The sequence below is a fragment of the Astatotilapia calliptera genome, chromosome 8 (genome assembly GCF_900246225.1).
Source record: "Astatotilapia calliptera chromosome 8, fAstCal1.2, whole genome shotgun sequence".
Classification (NCBI taxonomy): Eukaryota; Metazoa; Chordata; class Actinopteri; order Cichliformes; family Cichlidae; genus Astatotilapia; species Astatotilapia calliptera.
The window spans coordinates 5,284,666-5,304,854 of NC_039309.1; the positions used below are offsets into that span (position 1 = coordinate 5,284,666).

General features: G+C 39.7%; 2 protein-coding genes across 5 annotated transcripts in view; both read left to right on the forward strand.

Moving 5' to 3' along the window:
- The first annotated feature begins 283 nt into the window (after positions 1–283).
- LOC113027898 (oncoprotein-induced transcript 3 protein) lies at positions 284–2,494 on the forward strand. 2 transcript variants are annotated; one of them, XM_026177712.1, is made up of 6 exons: positions 284–393; positions 473–515; positions 612–794; positions 896–1,165; positions 1,379–1,468; positions 1,986–2,494. In XM_026177712.1, exons 1-6 carry the CDS (start codon positions 334–336, stop codon positions 2,390–2,392), a joined length of 1,053 nt encoding a protein of 350 aa, XP_026033497.1. In that variant the 5' UTR covers positions 284–333; the 3' UTR covers positions 2,393–2,494. The 2 variants fall into 2 exon arrangements, with proteins under 2 accessions (XP_026033497.1, XP_026033499.1); XM_026177714.1 differs by having other exon boundaries at positions 615–794.
- A 1,797-nt stretch (positions 2,495–4,291) lies between these two features.
- Positions 4,292–20,189, forward strand: part of myo1d (myosin 1D) — a 118,715-nt gene continuing 102,817 nt past the window's right edge. For all 3 annotated transcript variants that reach the window (XM_026178077.1, XM_026178078.1, XM_026178079.1), the window contains exon 1: positions 4,292–4,981. In XM_026178077.1, the coding sequence (XP_026033862.1) occupies positions 4,887–4,981 (95 nt within the window). In that variant the 5' untranslated portion in view covers positions 4,292–4,886. The remainder of the gene's footprint in view (positions 4,982–20,189) is intronic.

Sequence of the window (20,189 nt, forward strand, 5' to 3'; positions counted from 1 at the left end):
ACCAGCCTTTTACAAGAGTACTGTATATACAGTATACATACTCATATATAGATATGCATGTATTTGTACACACATACACATGCATTTATTCATTCCTTTTCTTTATCTTCTTGTTTCTATAGTGACATAGGTATAGGTAACTTCTATAAATTACCGCACAGTTACTACTCTGACTCTGTATGTATTGGACATAATCTGGAGCATCTGGACCCACTATTTTTATTATTATTATCATTATTATGTAAATCCCTATAAATCCGAATTATTATTATTTTATCTGTCAATGAGACTGCAGCATGTCACTCTTTCTAAAAATGCTCACTATTGCAGGAGATGGAGAGCCTGAAGTGTGAACAAACAACACTTCAGCAGCAGCACAATGCTCTGACTCAGGTAGCCTCTATATAACTCCTTACAATCTGTCTCCATACTGAGCACCAGCTACTGAATGTGTTATTTTTTTCATGCGCAGATGCATATATCAAGCCATCAGAAAAGAGCTCAGAAGAAAGTAGGTCAGTGAATAAAATAATCTGCATTCTTTACTCAAAATAAAACTATTTTCAACACGCACTCTTAATTCAATATGTGCTGCAATCTCTCTTCTCAAGCAGGAACACACATCCTCACTTACAGTCCAAATTACATTGAGGTTGATAACTTTCAGTCATCTGTGGAAGATGCAAGAAGACGAGGTGACCCCTGTTTCCACTACACGGTCCTAGATCAGACCTGGCGCGCCACCAACACCACCAGCAAGCTGAAGATGTGTGATCGGCAAGTAGACTGGAAAGGTAACCGACTGCACTTTCTTTATATGTAGCATGCACCTATTTCACTAAAAGCAGCAATGGCATTTCAAAAAACAGAATAAAATTTTCATCTTCTATTGGAGGGTGGTACCGTCTTTTCTACAAGGGTAAAAGTCTGCAGATGCCTGAGAGGTGCGTCCCTGTGAACAACTGTGGCACCAACTCCCCGCTGTGGCTGTCCGGGCCTCATCCAAGGATCAGGGATGGTATTGTGACCCGCAATGTCTGCGGCACTTGGAACAAAAGATGCTGTGCTTTCCATTCCACCCCCATCAAAGTCAAGAAGTGCCCGGGCAACTATTACATCTATCAGTTCACTAAGCCAACATCCTGTTATTTGGCTTACTGTGCAGGTATAAATGAAAAAATGCATTAATATTGTGCACATTTGTGGGAGCATTTGGCTTTTGGATGCTGAAAAATTAAGAAATTAAACATCCACTTTCACCCACAATCCATATTTATCCTGATTGCTGCAAATGTATACCTTTTGGAACAGTCTAATTCCTGCTAAGAGCAGTGCTTTTTAGAGGCCTTTTCGAATGTTGCTGAATGTGTGTTCTCAGACGTCAACACGCTTGTGTGCGGGCGATGCAGGAGAAACCAGTCCTGTGTGAGCAGAGATAAGATTAACTGGAGATGCAAGACAAACAGAAGTAAGTAAAGTTTTTGTCAGTTTGAATGTGTCATACTAACGTTTACGCTGAAGGGATGGAAGGCCTTGGATGTCTGGGGCTTTTATTCTTCTCTGTTTGGTGACAGCGTTTCTTTGTCAATCGTAATGCAACTTATTGAATACTAACATTGATTAATATGGGCAATCAGGCACAAATAGTTGCATGTATTATTGTACAGCACTAATTTGTTACTAGTTTGTATCTATATAAATACAAAAATTCAACATACAAAAGGTTCATTAAACAACTGTGTTCAAACATTTGTATTACTTTAAGAAATATTAAGAGACAGGTGAAGTCTTCCTTTTTTGCTCCTCAAACTTTAATTGTAAGCAAAGCTGGAGAATCTGCTACATAGTTTGTGTAAGAATGATTAAGATATTATCCTGTGCTTTCCATAATACACCTACAAAAGCCTCTCTTTATTAAGAAATTGCTGCAAGGTATATATCTATTTGTCTTTGTAATAATACTAATAAGATTACCTGCTCTTCAGTGTCTTCCCAAAAGATCCACTTCTTTGCGTCTTACCCAGCCCAAATCAATGGCAAACTGAACAGGATCAAGTACAGCAAGGTGCTGGTGAATGTGGGCCGAGCCTTCGACAGGAGGACTGGTGTGTTCAGGGCTCCCGTCAAAGGAATCTACCAGTTCTTCTTCTCCACTCAGACAACCATTAAGGGCCTTAAAACCGATCTGTGGCTAGTAATAAATAATTACTGGGTGGCCGTTTCTCGTGCACATGTTCCCCGTTCCTACAGTGTTGGAAGCACATCTACATACATGACTTTCCTCCGCAGAGGGGCTTCAGTCTATGTCACCCACAACTGTGGTAACTCCTGGGCCACTGCTGCATCCATGACTATTACATTTGGAGGCTCACTGCTTTTACAAAGTAAATAATATACACCTCTGATGTTTAAAATGGTGCTCATTGATGTCGCATGTCACTTTTATTTGTTTTTGTATTTTAGCAAAGAGGAGATAAGGAAAAAGTTTGTTCTTTCTGTCAACAGATTCACGGTTGTTGTAATTTATTTCATTATTTTTGCTAATGCTAACTCGTGCTAAATCAACCAGTTCCACTGTATTAACTACTCTGGAGTGCCAGCTAAATGTCTGCTTTGATGCTTAAATGAAAATATTAATATTAAAAAGACTTAAGAGTGATGTTATTATCTAAATCCATCATTACTGCAATTTATACATTCATTTAAAATTCACTTTCTATTCAGTTTTATTTATAAAGCCTCAAAATTCAGCAAGGCACTTTATTTGGTAAGAAATCCCAACAAGCACTATGTGACAGCGGGAAGAAAAAGCTTTTCTCAACAGGAAGAAGCCTCCAATAGAACCAGTCTAAGAGAGGGCGAGCCATCTGCTGTGAACGGCTGGGGATGGAAGGAAAGAGAAAAAGGGGAGCATAGGTAGACAGAACAAAACACAGAGGATGGGAGACAGATGTGTAGCAGTAATAGCAGGAGCAGTAGCCATAATACAAAGTGGTGAGGAGAGTAGAAATGTGCTGTCTGGTACAGGACGTCCTCCAGCAGCCTGTGTCTACAACAGCATAAAAAGTGATGCTTGAGTCACCTGATCCCACTCTAACTATAAGCTTTATCAAAAAGAAAAGTTATATGTCTAATCTTAAAAGTGGAGAGGATGTCTGTCTCCCAAATCCACAGGCAAAGAGCTGATAGCTGAAGGCTCTGCCTCCCACTCTACTTTCAGAAATTATGAGAACCACAAGTAAGTGAGCAAAGTGCTCCGTTAGGGTAATATTATATTATGTACTCTTTAAGATATAATGGTGCCTGATTATTCAAGGTTGTGTATATGAGGAGAAAGATTTAACAGGGAGCCAGTGAAGACAAGCCAGCATAGAGGAAATATGTCTCTCTTTGCAGTTCCTGCTGCTATCCCCACTGCAGCATTTTGGATTAATTGGAGGCTTTTCACGGAACTTTAGGAACAACCTGATATTAAAAAATAGTAATAGTTCAGGCTAGAAGTAATAAATGCGTGAACTAGTTTTTCAGCATCACTGAGGCAGGATAATTGTAATTTTAATAATATTACTCAGATGAAAGAAAGCAATTCTACATTTTTTTTTTTTATGTTTTTGGCGTATACTGATCAAAAATGACTCCAAGATTACTACACATGGAGCTGTTGGAGGCCAAGGATTTTAGGGCCAAATATAGAAGTAGGAAATAAAACGTCATCCAGTCATTTATGTCCTAAATTAATTGATTTATGATGTATTGTAATGACAGAACAAATGTCTTTTTTTAATCATTTATTTATTCAGGTTAAAAATTTAATCTCAATGAAATCACATACTGGATGATATTTTACAATATAAGCATGTAAGTTAATACGATTAGAGCAACACTGCTGTTTGTCAGGGTGGAGTTTTCAGTCATAAGCGTCATTAAAAGCCATTTACGGCTCTTTTACACAAGGTGGCGCACTAATATCAGAGTAAGCCTAGTGAGAAGCCGGCGGCACTTAAAGTGTTCAGCTTCTTTTACAGGAGGTTTCATTCAGGAGGCAACGTTAAGATACAGCATAGGAGGGAAAACCTAAAAAATAATGTTTTATTTATCACAGGTTATTTGATAATTAATCCAGTGAATGACTCGTTGTCTACATAACTGTACGTCTACTTTTCATTCATATCATCTTGAGAAAATCTTACTGAGACCCAGTTTTCCCTTTTATGGTAAAAGAGGGCATCATTAAAGTGAGGCCAAAAACATTATGGTTTTCCTCCGAGTGTTTAACAGCTTAGAGGTGGCGTCGTCATTGCTGAAATATGTATCAGAAACTGGTGGAGCGGTGGTCTACAGAAATATTTGCAATGCTTTTCAACTTACACATCGCTGCCTGACCAACACCTCTCCACAGGGCGGGGGCGGGGCTTAGACGAGGATGCTTCAATCCTATTGGTGTACGGTCGTTCAGGAGGGACAGGAGAGAAACTCCAGGAAAAAGGACGGACGGACGGGGGGAGCTGGCGCACGGTGTAACGGGACGGTACCTTTCGGCGTAAAGACGAAACTTTGTATGGACATGAGGATATTTTGGAATAATTCCTGCTTGTTAAAAGAAAAGCGGAGCTCCTGAAGGGAAACGGCGTGTTAAAACGATCAGAATTAGCAGCTGCTGGTTTTTAAAAGGGAATTTCCGACCTCAATTAAACATGACTAAAATTAGAGTTTGACCAAAAAAAAAAAGAAAAGAAAAAATGAGCACCGACTACAGAGCTGCACATTAAAGTAGAGGAGGTGGTCAGGGAAGCCCGCCAATGTCCACCCTTTGTCGGCACTTCAGAGCAACTTGTTGACACATTTTATTTTCCAGGAGTTTCAGTAAGAAGAAAAAAAATAACAGTATGGCAGAACACGAGAGCCTGGAGTTTGGAAAAGCAGACTTTGTGCTTTTGGACAACGTGTCTATGGAAGAATTCATGGCTAACCTAAAACTCAGGTAAGCCAGCCCTGCACGGCTGCGGTCGTTCACCTTTGTAAATCCGCAGGAGTGTCTAATAAGCACTCACGCTCGGGAGAGTGGAGATTTAGAGCGAACACGGTACCTGCTAACAGCATTTTTAGCCAAAATGTTTGCTGTTTGTCATTCAACAGGTGCTACAAAGCTCATTCTTGCTGAATGAAGAGAACTTGTCAAGCTGCTATAAGCTCTGCCATCACCTGTTTTCGATACGTCACTTTCACACGTGAATGATGGGATGGGAAGCTTGTTTATAGTGTTTGGTTGCTGTCGCGCTTCTCACACCTTTTCCTGCTTTCTGACCAAACCGGTAATTCGCTTTGAAATATTTTGAGTGAAACTCCACCCAGCCTCCACACACAGACATGCACACAACTCCTGTACGGTTTGAACGGATTCTCCTCCAGACCGGTTTCTATCAGCTGTGTTGTCAGTGGCTCTGTGTCAAGCATGATGTCAGGCACGCCTTGCAGCGTGGGGGTAACATTACGTTTCAGATGGGCTGTGGCTTGGAGTTCAGTTTCTTCATCTCCTTTCCTCACCTCTGCCATCTGTGATGAAAGTGGAAGCTGATCCCCAATGTCAGTTTGGAGTGAGGTCTTGGTGTGTTGGTGTGTTTTTGATGGTGTGGTACTGGGGGAACTTAGAACAAAGCAGGGGGCACACAGAAAATCAGAATATTTGATCAGAAAAATACTTCACAGGAACGGCTGGCTACAATTTTGAGGTACATGAATTGATGAATTAGATGGCTAATACATGAACAGTGGTGCTGCACAAGAGCCTCAAAATTATTTTGTATTTAATAACTGTTTTATAAATTAATAAAATAAAAAGTTAGACCTTTTACTTAACTTTGTTAAATAGGATTATAACTTTTTAGGATAATATACGCAAATAACCTGAAGTGAAAGTTTGGCAAAATCATGCACATAATATAATTTAAAAAAATGATTGATTACTGTGTTTATCGGTTAAATATTGGAACTTGAGATGATTGGTTTAATTGGTTTTATACTGCTGGGTAGCTTTAGCTGTAATGGTGCAGCACAGTTTATTAAATTTGCATCAGAACCAAAAGGTTTAAAATACATGGTGTGGAGTGCTAATAATATTTGCATTCAAATATAGAGGAGTGGACATAGACAGTAGCAAAACACAGAGATACTTAAAGTGCAAGTATATTAAAATTGTGCTTCAGTTATGTATTTCAATAAATGTCAATTTACAGCCGGAACAATTAATAACAGTATTGGCAGTAAGCTGGCATGTGAAGAAACATGGTCCATAAATGGTCAAAAGCAAATAAGAGGATATGTGCTGAAAAAAAAATGTCAGTGTCAGAACTGTGTGTTGGCTTAAGTTGCACAATTCAAACTAGCAATGGAAGTTGACTCAAACAATGTGCTTGGGTTATCCTGTCTATCTTTGGCCAGGAGACTCTTGCAACAGAGATTTGTATTCCCAGGAGCTTCACTTCCTAATTAAATAAAGATTTAAAGAATATTGAAAAATGAATGTAGGGATGTAATCAAAAATAAATAAATACATAGGACAAAAACCTGGCAAGATGTTTAGTCACTAGTTTCACTTTCCCTACTTAGCACATGTGCTTTATTAGTATCACTATATGGATGAAAGTTTTAGACCATACCACTTATTCTTTGACTTTAGGTGTTTTCTGTCCGTTTGGCACAGGTGTATAAGATGTAGCTCCTCCCTTTCTCCCCTTACAAATATTTGTGAAAGAGTGAGCTGATTCTAAAGAGCTCGCCTGTTTTTGTTAGGGTTAGAGTGCTGCAATGAGTCATTTTTTGAACTTTAAGCAATATGACTTCAAAGTGGAAGTGTTTGGGACCCACAGGGTCAGGGCATGGGTTTCCATGGTTGAGGAGCAGCATGCACGCCTTACATCACCAAACACAATGCCAAGTGCAGGATGGATTGCTGTAAAGCACCACTGGACTTTGGAGTAGTAAAAATGTGTTCTGTGGAGGGAAAAATCATGTTTATCTGTCTGCAAATCTGATGGATGAGACTTGCTTTGAAGAATACCAGGAGAACATTAACTCTCCAACTGTGCCACACTTAAGGTTTGGTGGAGGAGGGACGATGCTGCGGACTTGTTTTTCTGGAGTTTTGGCCAATTGTATGCAGTTTGAGGAAGACAAATTTCCAGTGCATCGTGACCATACCCTAGTGCACAAGCAAGGTCCATAAGGGCATGGTTGGATGAGTCTGGTGTGCAAGAACCTGAGTGGCTCATGCATAGCCCCGACCTCAACGCCATCCAACATCTTTGGAATGAACTAGAACACAGTTTGAAGTATCTGCTGTTATAGCTGCAAAGCTTGGACCAACTCCATATTGATACTTATAGATTCAGACGTCATAATGAGATGTATTAAAACATTTATTCTATAAATGGACCAACACTTTTGTCCATATAGTGTGAGTCACATCAAGATAAGACTTTATTGATGTTCAGGGGAAAAACACCTAATGAGAGAACAACAAAGGATCTGAAGACAGGAAAAATGCTTTAAAAGGAGTTACAAAATAATACAAAGAAGTAACATTTCACTTTGTGCCGATGTTACAAACGTAATCAAATAAAGTGTCTTGGTAGTTATTGGGTCACAATATTACATACTGACAACTTCTGTGCTCCTTGAGATTGATTCTCCAAGTGCAGCATGAATCACAATCCAAAAAGTATTTCTTATTTGATGATGATAATGAGACCGGCGACTATCATTTAAGCCTAAAATATCCGAAGTTGGTTTGTGGTTTTGTAACCTGGTGACAATGAAGGCCATAGACTATGTTCGACATCATCCTCATCAAACTATTTAGTGAGCCCCTGAGTCTTGATGTTGCCTTTGTCATCTTGAAGAGACCGCTTACACTAGGGGTAAACTGTTTCATCAAGAATTAAAGTGATCACTTAGAGCAGCTTTGTTTTGACTTACAGCGTCCTTCCTTCCTTCTTAGGGAACGTATAACAGAGGCACTGCACTCATTGTTTAACCTGTCATCTGTAGTGTAGCGAGTTTTGCAAAAGCGTAAAGTGTTTTGCTGCTGTGAATGTGAAGGTCTTCATTAAACAACATACAAGTTCAGTTATTAGTAGACATACTGCCAGCAGTGACTTGTAGAGTAAATATTTGAAGGACTTTAAGGTTGCACTTTCCAAGGTCTTTTTCTACTGGCAGTCAGTTGGCTGTGTGGTTTTTCCTTATATGACCAAGCAGAGCAAGATATTCAGGAATGTGGACCACACCAAAATGTTTGTGATTCCTTTTCCGCCCGTGGAGGGTGGGGCTGGTGATAATGGCGAGAACTGTTAGATGCACGTACCTGCTTAAAAGAAGTGGATTGCAGCCAGAATCACTTGGTGCTAAGTATTAGTGGTACCTTAAAGTCTTTCTTCTCCCTCTCAGTACCTTCTGCCAGCTTTTCCTCATGTTTTACTCCGCATAAACATTTGTTACAATGTGCCAATATTCAAGCTTAAATCCATGCTCAGAAAACTGGGGCTTTTAGAGTTACTTGAACACCATCATTAGAAGGAATATATTTAGGGAATATATTAAAATCATTTCAATATATTTCAGAGCTTTAGTTGTTAAATGCATTTGGACTGCTCTTGTTTTTTTAGTGTACAGTTTGCTGTTTACGATAAATCAAAGATGTCTGAGAGGTGAGAGTGCCAGATGCACAAGTGTACATGTTTATAGAGGACATTGCCGTTCTCGTTAACAAAGCTTTTACTAACATACTTTTAAAATTAGATCAGCTTCTGTGGTGTGAACAGTAGCCTTGGCAGACAGGCAAGAAACCTGCAATGATCCAGACAGCACCGGGCCTCTTTTTCCCGACTCTGTCCTATTTTCTGTCTGTTTGTTTTCCCTCCAGCTAGGCAGCTCGGTCCAGAGGTGGCGTGTGCAGATTGTTATTTGTAGAGGAGGGTGTGACCAGCAAGGAGTGCTTCCTTTTTGCTCCTTTTCCCCTAGTCTGAGGGTGCATGCATGCATTCATGGGCACATGTGTGAGTGTGTTTAGGCTGTCTCCAGTTCTCTCATCCAAAGTGAGCAGTGCTGCAGCCCTTTTGCACATCTCTCATGGGTGTGTTTTACACCGTGTGTGGGAGCTGAGCGTCATAATATAGTGTAACACACTGAAATTTAGCTTCAGAGCCACTAAATTGAATGCATTTATTTGAAGTTATTTACAGGTGCTGGAAGAGCTAACATAACATTTTCCAGGTGGTTCCTCAGGCGCTCTTACTGAGAAGCTCACATTGTTCACTCTTCCAAAAGTTGTGAAAATCCCCAAATATTTTTATTTAAAGTGGGTCAAAAGCCAAGCTTTGGTGTGGAGCCAGTCCTCATTTAGTGACTCCCCAGTTGGCCAAGTTTGACTAACCGACTCAATTACTCCGCTCTATATGGGATTTCTGCTAGTGTTGTTAAATGCCTGCCATGTTGGGAAGGTAATCAAGTTCCCCGGTGGCTGCATGCATGTAAGGCATGATTTGGAAAAGATTGCTTGTGTTCCCTCACTGTGGCCAGAAATGGTTGTTCAAGTTGACATTTACTTTGTTTGACTTGAGGTTGAACTGTGTGGCCTGTTCCAGAGAGCCTCCCAGTCTCAAAATAGAGCCCAGCAGTTGCCCAAAGTCTTTTTGTAGAGATGGTAGGAGAATAATGCCAGATAGCTGTATGGTCTTGAGAACTTTGCACATCGACGTTAAGCAGATATGCTCAAAACTGTTCAGCAGAACCTATATCTGATTATTTTTTATAACTGTGAGTTATCTCTCCTAATTTAAACTCATGTTTACTGATGACAGTAAATGTGATTTTATACCTTAAATTGACTAAATAAAGCAAAATATGGGCAAAACAGTTATAGCAGTATTTAGTGATCACTTTGTCCTTTAGATCTGACATCCTGCGAACTCACAGCTCTTGTGTATATCCCTTCAACCAGGCAAGTTTTTCTGCCACTAAATGTCTTTATAAGGCAGCATTGTCTTGTCTTTTCCAAGGGAAAAAAATCCTCTGAACCCCTGTGTTTCCCAAATAAACATGGGGGTATTTTTATTGTACATCAGTCTTATAAATAAGTGTCTGATCTTCCAGATTGTCACACTAACAGATGAGGGCAGGTTTTTAATTAATGTCCAGATGAATGAAAATTGGATGAGAGGAACACGATGGGAAATGGGCTGTTTGCTTTAATCCTAACCATCTTTGTGGGTTTTCTTTCTACTGGGCTAAGTATGATAATATTATCAGGACTTCTACACAAGCAAAATATTGTTCTGAACGTCTGAAGGCTTCTGTTTGTTTGACTGCTCTGAGTGATTTGACCCTTGAACCTATCTATGCGGAGTTAAACAGGACTTTGAGCGGGAAGTCTACAATAATGTGGAGCAGGCCGGCAAAGCAGGAAAGCTGGCATTTCCCCTGCCTTTGCTCCTCACATTTCATTGATTCCTACAGCCTCTTCCCAGCTCAGTAAAGAATTTTGTGTGCAGACGCCGGGCATATGCTGTACATATGAGATTCGATTTTGTTCTCAGGTAGCATAGCTAGGTTACAGTTGTCACTCCATTGTGGCATTTCCTGTATTTAAACATAGAATTGCTTGGTAAATTGCTTTGAATTGCTGTAAAAGGAACAATGCTCCTCCTGTTTTAACTGCTCCAACTGCAGGTACATTAAAAGAGGGGTGATGTTAAATGAGACAACCTTCTCTGTTTTTGTGCTGCAAAAAAAAATAAGAGATCAAACTTAGTGTTGGAAACCTAGTGTCTCCCACTCTTGTAAGATATGGTCTCGGAGGACCGGTGACACTAAAGACCCACTACGTGTTTATATGTTATGGGTTTTGTGTGTGTGTGTGTGTGGGGGGGGGGGGTCTTTCAATTTAAATGCATTGGCATCTGGAACATATTAAGCTTAAGGCTTTTCCTCAACTAAATCCGTCTTTATTTGCTGCTTTTGTGCCTTTGTTCATTCCTCTGCAATAAAACCAAAGTCCATGTGCACAACCCTGTCCTGGCTGACATGCTCTCTAGCCCCACAGCAAAGATGAAAACAGTGATAGTGTGCAGCAGATGACTGTAAGAATATTTAATCCCGACCCGCATATTAAAGTTTTTTCCTTCCAGTGGTTTTTCAGTCAATGGAAGAGAAATGTCTTTAGATGAATGCTAAGATTGTGTGCTTTTGGAAATGGAGGGCCAGCAGCAGCAAGCACAGAAATGTGCATGACGTCAGTTACAATCGTTGGCGTTAATGGTACAAGATCTGAGGGAGATGACAGGCTCGTTGTGTGATTAACATCTGTTTCCTTTATGTTGCAGTAGCTAAACATTAATGAAAACTGTTTGCTCTTTATTGCAAACTCCAGTTGCTTCAGTCCCTCACACTGCCTATCTTCCTGCGAGATTTCTTACTAAGAAAACGAGCCTTCGCCGAGCTGACAGATTCATAGAAGGCTGTTTGAGAAATGCCTCATCGGCCTGCTCCCCTGCAATCCAGCAGTGAAAAGTCCAGTCTCACCACAAGAATTTCCATACAACCGCCTATAATCTGAAACACATTACCATCCTTACATAAACAGGGGCTGTGCTTGTGTAGCTTTATTTCCCTCCAAAATAGGTTCAGCGACTCTCAGAGATGTCTCATTTGTGGACTCTTGAGATGGCAGGCGGGGTCAGCAGCAGGACGCTAGCCCAAGTATAGTGTTTCTAGGACCAGGTTTTGGTCTTTATTTTAGTGCTGTTGTGTCACAGTTTCCATTTTTCTTGCTGCATCTTTTCCATTATTCTGTGTATCTGCTGTTGGTGGCTTCATTAGATCCAAATTAACTTTGGTTTTATTGGGCCTTCTACTCAGGTATGCAGTGTCTTTAATGGGTGTCATTATTAACAATGGTTTTCTGAATGTTATGCAAGGAATCTACAGACTGTTCCCTCTGTTCATACCGACTATAAAGCAGCTTCTTCCTGAAGTGAGGAAATGCATAACAAAGTCCGCCTTGTGTGTGTAGAAAAACTTACACAATTCAACTCAGTTCATGTAATTTGACACTTTAGATTTCAGAGTTAAAAAAATCATTAGATAGCTTAAAACGTATTGGTTATTATAAGATGTTTTTTTTCCTCTGGAGCCATGAGGTTCCAGATGATTAGCTGACACATTTTCTTCAGCACATTTAAGATGCAAAAGGATTCATTTGGGATTTTATGGCCAATTTCTATAGAGGGAATAATAACAGCTACCAAAAACATCTTAATGCACATCTATACACAAATAAGCTTTAAACACTAACATATCCATTATCAATTTACCTATGAATAAAATAATTGAAATTTGACTTGCCCTTTAGGGTTTAAATTTGTCAGGCATCACATGTAAACTGTCTGGCTGATGATGCAACAAGCAACCGCAACCTGTCTGTGCAACATAATGCCCTGACAAAATTCCCAGTACCCTCATTCTCCAGTCTACACACAGGACTCTTATCTCCTGTCTGAATCTCATTCACTTCAAGTCCGCTAACATGACGTAGAGCTTAGCAATCCCAGATAAGGAGTGTTAGTCTTTTGGTTATTTATGTGCGTTTGTGGTTTTGGGTATGTATGCGTTGTCTTTTGTGCACATTGTGTGTCCAAGGTAGCGATGATGTCGTCCCCTGCCTCCTCCTTTGTTGTATTGTTCTCTTGTCCACCTGTTGGAGCTGTGCTTTGAGCCACAGTGGGGGTGGAACAGCTTACTCACTTTCACAGCCAGCACCTCACATCACTTTGCAGCTCCTAAGTGAAGGAGTACATGTAGGCGGATTATTTACTGTCAGCATTCGGTGGCCATTTTTCTCTTTCAAAAGCTTCATGGGAACCATTTTTCAGACTGTACACTTTGAAACTTTGTGTTCTTATTTCTCCCAATTGGTAATCAGTTGTTAAAGATGTGCCATAAAAGTGAAAATTCACATTAAAGGGGTTTAAGCAAATTAAAACGGCTTTTACATTCGTATATCTGAACTCACCCGACTGAAATCTCTGCATAGATGGTCTGTCTTTATTTTTACACATGAAAAGTTCTCAGAATAATTTAAGGGAAAAAAAAAGCTAGAATTTCTGTTATTTAGTTAATTATTTCAGCTCTAGCATAATAACTAATCCCGTTTCATCTATTTCTGTCCTTTTCTTGCCTCCTCTGTCTACTCCTGCTGTTATTTTTTGTCCATCCGTCTGTTTTTGTGCTCTTCCATGCTGCCCTTTTAGCCCTGATAGAAATCATAGTACTTTCCTGAAATAGCGTGTTGAGTAATGTCTGGTTCTTTTGGGTTGGATCATTTCTCAGTTTTTTTCTTCTCGCTCTGTTTCTTCAAAAATCCACCCAGTCATCCATTTTCATAGCCAAAGCCCACTGTGATTTTTACATCAGCCGCTGCTGGCCAGTGTGTTAAAGCGTAAACGGGTTCTGTGTCAGGAAAGCGGCCAGACTCAAAAACTCAACCACTACCACCACTGCTCCCTTCATTTCTTCTATATTAACAGGCCCTCAAGGCCTTCATTGAATTTTTAATATTTAATCGGGACAAAGTCCTCTACTCAAATACTGTACATGCTGCAGTGGCAGCTTAACTTTGGTATGGTATATTGTGTGTGAATAAAGAGGCGGAGCAGATAGCTGTGATCACATTAAACAAAGAAAGGAGGGTCGGCCACCTGATCTCCAGCCAGGCTGTTTACACATGGCTCCCATTTCCCCTAAGTATCCAGGCCTGCCGCCCTCATGGGAACTGTGTAGCTTGGCCTTAAGGCTTTGTCTGTTAATCTGCCTGTTGCAGCTCCTCACAGAAGATTGTTTTATAAGACATGTACCTCTTGTGTGACAGTTTTTATGAGTTGTGCTTTAATAATTTCCTCTAAACAGCTAGCAAAACAGCGATAATACCTATATACTTTATGCAAATGAAAATATGGAAATGTCGTTTTTACCTATGTGAAAAGTGCACATAGTGAAGTGTGCACAATAGAAATTGTGAGTTATATTACTTACTAGAATCGGTGTCAGTATCACTTGTTGTATTTTTTCAGTAGTATTATCCTTAGTTTTATTATTTCAGCTGTTTAGTTACGCTTCTTTCAGTGTGACTTGTCAGACTGTCTGATTTGTCAGGTAAAGCACAGGTAAAACCAATCCCATTAACATTGGCTCAGGTCCATCGGGGGTCCCACTTAGCTACTCTGAATCCGTAATACAGGAAGCCTGGAAGTGGGTCACTTAAATGAAAGCAGATGTCAGCATATCAGTTATACCAGTGTTTTTCCTGTTATGTGCCCGAGTCTGCTATATAAAAAAAGGTCTATGCAAACACTGTTTTCAAACATGTGCTCACGCTTTTCCAAAGTGGCATAGTCAAATTATCCAGCTGTCCAAAATACAAACAGAACTGAAATCTAATATAGAGTTTTTAACTTTCTTACAAGTTTATTATTAATTTGGAAATTGGTATTTGGCGAAACAATAGGATTTTGTGTCCCCTTGATTGCTTTAGAGCGTGGGTCACATACAACACAAATTTGATCCAGATGAGTAAAACTCCTCTTTCTGACAGCGCAAAGACATTTAATTAAGCATTTAATCCCCGACAAGTCTTAATATCAGAAAAAGAAGTGCAATTTCAGCAACATCTGTTTTCTACAAGATAAATGTGCTAAATTACAGGGCCTTATGTTTGACACCACTGATTTAGAGATGACCATAGACTCTTCTCTCTGTGATACACAGCATCCAGTTCAATCATCCTTATGTGGATTTATTACTGTACTTTTTGGCTTGTTATTATTTTGACAGATGGGGTGTCTGCATTTCTCTGCCTCATTCTAATTTGATATCATTAAATCGTTCACTTTTAGGTAGACATGACATCATTAGAGGACAAAAAGCGTGACAGTGTTCATACCAGACCCATTCATTGTAAGATGACATAAGATTTAGTCAGTCTTTTGTTTACGTTGCTGATGTAACTGTTAAAGGATGTTGCCTAGTTTCTTGTATTTATTTTAGACAGTGAAAAATTCCAGATTTTTTGATCCCGGGGGATAAAGAAAGTGAAAAGTCCTTTATAAAAGCCTATTGTTGGAGGAAACTGTGCCAGTAGCTTGGAACCATTTGATGTGGGCCTGTGGGAGGGTGGATGGGTTATGTGTTGACGGGCTGTGTCTCCTAAAGATAGTGCTAAACAGCAGCTCCCAGACTAAGCAGGCTTTACAAAGCAGCGGAAAATCCCCTAATGCACAGCCCAGATGTCTGATGGCTGCAGACCGTGAAGAAAACCTCTGTGGCACAGTACATAAAAGAATGGAGCAGAGGAGAGCAAAGTGGAGTAGAGCAGCACTTTGAACACATTTCTGGTGGGTAGCAGAATAAAAAAGGCACTGATATTTGCCAGACAAACTTCGATTATTATAGTTGGTCTGTATTGGGCACTGTGAAACAATGGCTGTCCTTGAGAGCTGGACAGTTATACATGAGATCACATTCAGTGTTTCAACAGATTTAGACTTTATTTCTTGTGTGGGATGGATGGAGGGGGGGGTTCTAATTGAATTAATAAATACTTCTGTTTATAATTTTGTCTTCTGCATGAACTCCTGCATCCTGCAAATGTTGGCAGTAGTCTTCATTTTGCTTTGCAGCCTCATAACAGCACACGACCAGCTCTCCACCTGCTGCAAGGTTCTGGTTAAAATGATGTTAAAGCTTGCAAAAGATCTCTAAAGCAGAGCAGTAGATACCATCACCAGCTGCAGTCTAGCACATTGACCACTGATCAAGATCTTCCGTGAACGAGATCAAATGGTATTTTAGCTTTTTGGTGGTGATGGATCTTGTAAAACAAGAGTGAGGAAAATTTACTATTAGTAAATCAATTTAGGATGTTGCTGTTTAAAGAAAGAGTTTATTTGCTGTGTTTGACCAGCGAAAGGGAGTGGAGGAATAGGTGGATCAAATCAGCCACGTAAGGAAAGCCCAAAAAGTTGATTCTGTTCATCTGGACATAGCGTTGTGAGTGAAAGAAACATTTCATTGAAAACCTACGTCCAGATGAACAGAATCAACTTTTTGAGCTTTCCTTACGTGGCTGATTTGAGCATGCATCAAGATATTACTAAAAGAGACTCATATCTTACATCTTCAGAAGACTTTTATTCCGTGACCCACACATAGATGTACAGTGCTATTTTATGTTATTAAAACAAGTTTAAAATCCTTGCATAAGAAAACCTGGAACCATTAAAAGTTTGGCTCATTTGGCATATTTGCTGGAAAAAGATATGCAGTTGTTTAGTACAAAAATGAATACTAATTGTTTCAGGCCTACACTTATGGGGAGAAGCAGAAAAGCTAAAATAAGCAGCATGGTTTTTGTTATGGCTTTTTAAGAGAAGATAAGGTCTTCCCTTACCCAGCATTAAAGCAGGCTGCTGTGACTCTAAACACGAGCAGTGATGGTAATGAACACTGAGTTTAAAAGTGGAACAGACACAGATTATCTCCCTGCCCTTCATAATTCCTACGGTGACCCTGAAGTTCACACTCACAATGATGACAACACAGAGAGGCTCAACCTGATGTGGGCCACAGATTGCACCATCAGATGTAGGGCACAGTTCAGACACCCACTTCTTCATTGCAAGTGTGCTTAAGCCTCACTGGTCTAATTTTTAACATGAATTCCTCGCCTGCTTTATTTGAACTTTAGGAGTTAAAATGCTGATCCTGCAACAAGTCTCTGTATGAGTGCTAAGCAGAGACAGAAAATCATATAAAATGTTATAACGGCATCACTGTGAGCTGCTTCAGGGTGATTTGTTGAAGAAGGCTTTTTTCCTCTCGTTATTTGAGTCACATTTACCTCCGAATTCTTTCCTGAGTTTATTCCTTTTCTGGGAAGATGGGGTGTGCTTCTTGGTGAGAAAATGTTATAATTTGCTTGTACTCCTCCCCAAGTTAACCATAAAAAAGACCCACCCAAACAAGATTGGAGACAGCGGTTGTGCTCAGCTTTGCTCTGTAATTCACATCTGAGGGAAACTTGTCATATGTGTATATGTGCAAGTAGGGTTGTAGACATGTGTGGCAAAAGTTTGTCCTGGTATTTAGAGGGGAGACAGAGTACCATGTTAGAGTGAAAAAACATTGGTCTCTGTCTGTTTAAGGGTAAATATGTGTGTTGATCTGCTCATGTCTCATTGAGACAAGGTGGAATCTAGAAGAAGCAGACAGATGCCTGTAGGCAGACTCAACCTCATCGTGTAGTAGGGCTGTTCGATATAACGATATACATCGGATGACGATATAAAAACGTCTATCGTTTCATTTTACGCTATCGTTTGTTTCGTGGTGTCGCAAAATAAACTGTTTACGGCAATATTGTTTTCATCGTTTTGATAGTCACTGTAGTGGCTATATTAATTTCTTAAAGTTCTCTCTTTCTCTTATATTTAATATAACCACACTACAGACGGACAAGCGCCTGTTTTTATCCGTTGACGTTAGCAACAACGACGGTAACACCTTCGCGTGTCTGCTTGTTTATGTTCCACATAAACCTTTCACAATAAAGCTCAAGATCCTGTTGAGGCTTTTCAAAATAAACGGAATTACGTGAAAGAGCAGATTATTTACGGATGAGAAGTAAAAAAGAGCCGCCAGGTGCTAAAAAATAGACCTTAGACTCAAACGTTAGAACAGGCTTTTCCCCGCAGCACGCCGAGTAATAAATACTCACAAAGAAAATGGCGGCTGTTACAACTTATGTCTAAAAATGTATCGTTTCATGCATCTGTTAAAACACTCGACTCCAGCTACATGACGCCCAGCTGGAAACACTTCACGCAAGACGAGCTGCCCGAGATTCTCAGAATTTACAGAAAATGTTACATTTTTGTGATTTATATCGTTATCGGACGATAGAATTCTTATATCGGGATATGAGATTTTGGTCATATCGCACAGCCCTATCATGTAGTGAAACATTGTGATGGTTACACTCCGATACCGTCAAGTCGAGGTTTAGGAGCGGATTATAAGAAAGCCCAGTCTTGATCACATGACTAACAGCTTTTGGTTCATACTCACATTCACATCCATGGTCAATTTAGGTGACCAGTGCATTGTTGTTGTTTTTTAACCCTGTGAAGTTAAAATGAATTCATATTTATGCTCAGATGGATTATTGTTTAAATTTCAGTGTGATATATCGGGGGGTCATCAGTATAAAATTGATTAACAATATTATGTTAAAAATAAAATCAAGAAGCAGTATATAGAGTGAAATCATAATTTTTCTCAAAATTGAAATTTTAAATGTATTCGTCCATTCGACTTAGCCTTCAACCCTGTCTGTGTTTTTGGTTAGGACTGGTGTTGACGTGTCTGCAGATGGGTGTGCATTGCTAGTGGCTTGTGATCACATTGAAATAATACATGTCACCGTGATTATTTTAGCAACATTAATCATTAAATGATAATTTAGTTGAAAGTCAGGCCATGGAGTAGTCATCAGCAAAGATCATCTTCCTACTCCCTTTTTCTCTTCAGCTCTTCTCCATCTCCTGCTTCTCTTTTTTTCCCTGTCTGATTCTCCCATTTTCTGGCAGCCCTTAGGAGAGACCTCTTTGGAAGGAGATCACACGACTGCAGGTCAGACCAGTTTAGCCACACTTCCTTTCACAGCTGGGCAGACAGAAAGTTGGATGATGGGAGGAAGTGAGAGAGGATGTAAAGAGAGTCGCATTATTACACCTGCAGATTTATGTACTGCCCAATGTCTCACTTTAATCCCTTATTTAATTTTTTATCTGATTTTAAAACAGACAGATAACCTGACCAAACTGAAATCTGATTCAGCTTCAGTGCTCCTATAAATAACATTTCTGGGAGGCTATTATGGCCTCCCAGCTATTAAGGTTCTCTAATCTTTTTCCTGTGTGTCATTTAAATCCTTCTAAATCAGAGTGGAACAGATGGATCAGCCAGCCCTTTATCTCAGCTAACATGCTCCAACTGATTGAGTTTCGCTTCTTCTCTCCTCTCCTCTCCTCTTCTGATATTTATAAACCTAGGTGGGGAAAACGGGTTTCTTCTGGGCTTTTTGCTGAATAAACTCACCCTCTGTGTCAGTCCTGACTATACAACTTCACAGTGAATCATGAGCATGTTGAATGATTAGATTACTCTTTGTTTGTGTAGTGTGTAATGTTTTACTATTGGAAGGGAAATTGAAACCCACAATGCCAGTCTGACACTGGCATTGGCACTGGCATTGTGGTGGAAACAGTAATAATATTTATATGCGTTTCCCTGCGGTGTTTGCTCAAAGAAAGGTTCTGCCGATTCCTCGATTCACTTTTGCTTTGCAGTAGTGACAAAAATATCTTGACATAAATTGATATTTACTTCAAAATGCAAAATGTGATGTTACTTGCACTGACCAGCGTATAAGCATTCATAAATATGAATCTAAAGATCAACTTTCTATGACTCAGGAATAGTTCAGTTTCTTTGTAGTGGGGTTTTAATGCAGTTCTGATCTACAATAAGTGTGCATACCAGTAGGCCACGCCCCTAAGCACACAGCAGCAGGTGAAAGAAACCAAAGCCATGTACTGCTGTGGACAGTAACCACCTGAAAGACATTAATATTGGTTTATATGTATATGCTTTATTTATGGTTTCACCACTTTACCTGTTCTTTCTGACAAGGACGCAAACTCCAGAGTTCACTAACAGTAATTTTACCTTACAAAACACAGGAGTCCTTTGTTTACTGAGGCAGCAGTTGGTAACCAACTGTAAACTTAAAAATCACTGTTTTTGCCAGCAGAGTCTGGTGGCTTTAAAGAGAGATTTCATTATTAGCATCATGGCCCACATTGTTGTTTTCTCAAAGTTAATCAGCGTTGTTGTCTGCTGTCAGTCATGTAGTTTTAACATCAAAATATAACTTCAAGCTTTAAGTCATTCACATGTGTTATTACTGCACAGTGTCTCCCTCCTTGCTGTTGCACAGTGACTGATGGTGAAATGAGTGTCGAGCTGCACAAAATAACAGTTTACTGAAGAAACACTTGATGTATTGCAACATTAAATTA

Bases quoted from the DNA above. Each gene is read 5' to 3' on its own strand.
- LOC113027898 (XM_026177712.1), top strand. From the start codon at position 334: ATGGAGAGCCTGAAGTGTGAACAAACAACACTTCAGCAGCAGCACAAT. The intron at 516-611 runs GTCAGTGAATAA...TCTCTTCTCAAG, and splicing joins AAGAGCTCAGAAGAAAGTAG to CAGGAACACACATCCTCACT. The intron at 1,469-1,985 runs GTAAGTAAAGTT...CCTGCTCTTCAG, and splicing joins GAGATGCAAGACAAACAGAA to TGTCTTCCCAAAAGATCCAC.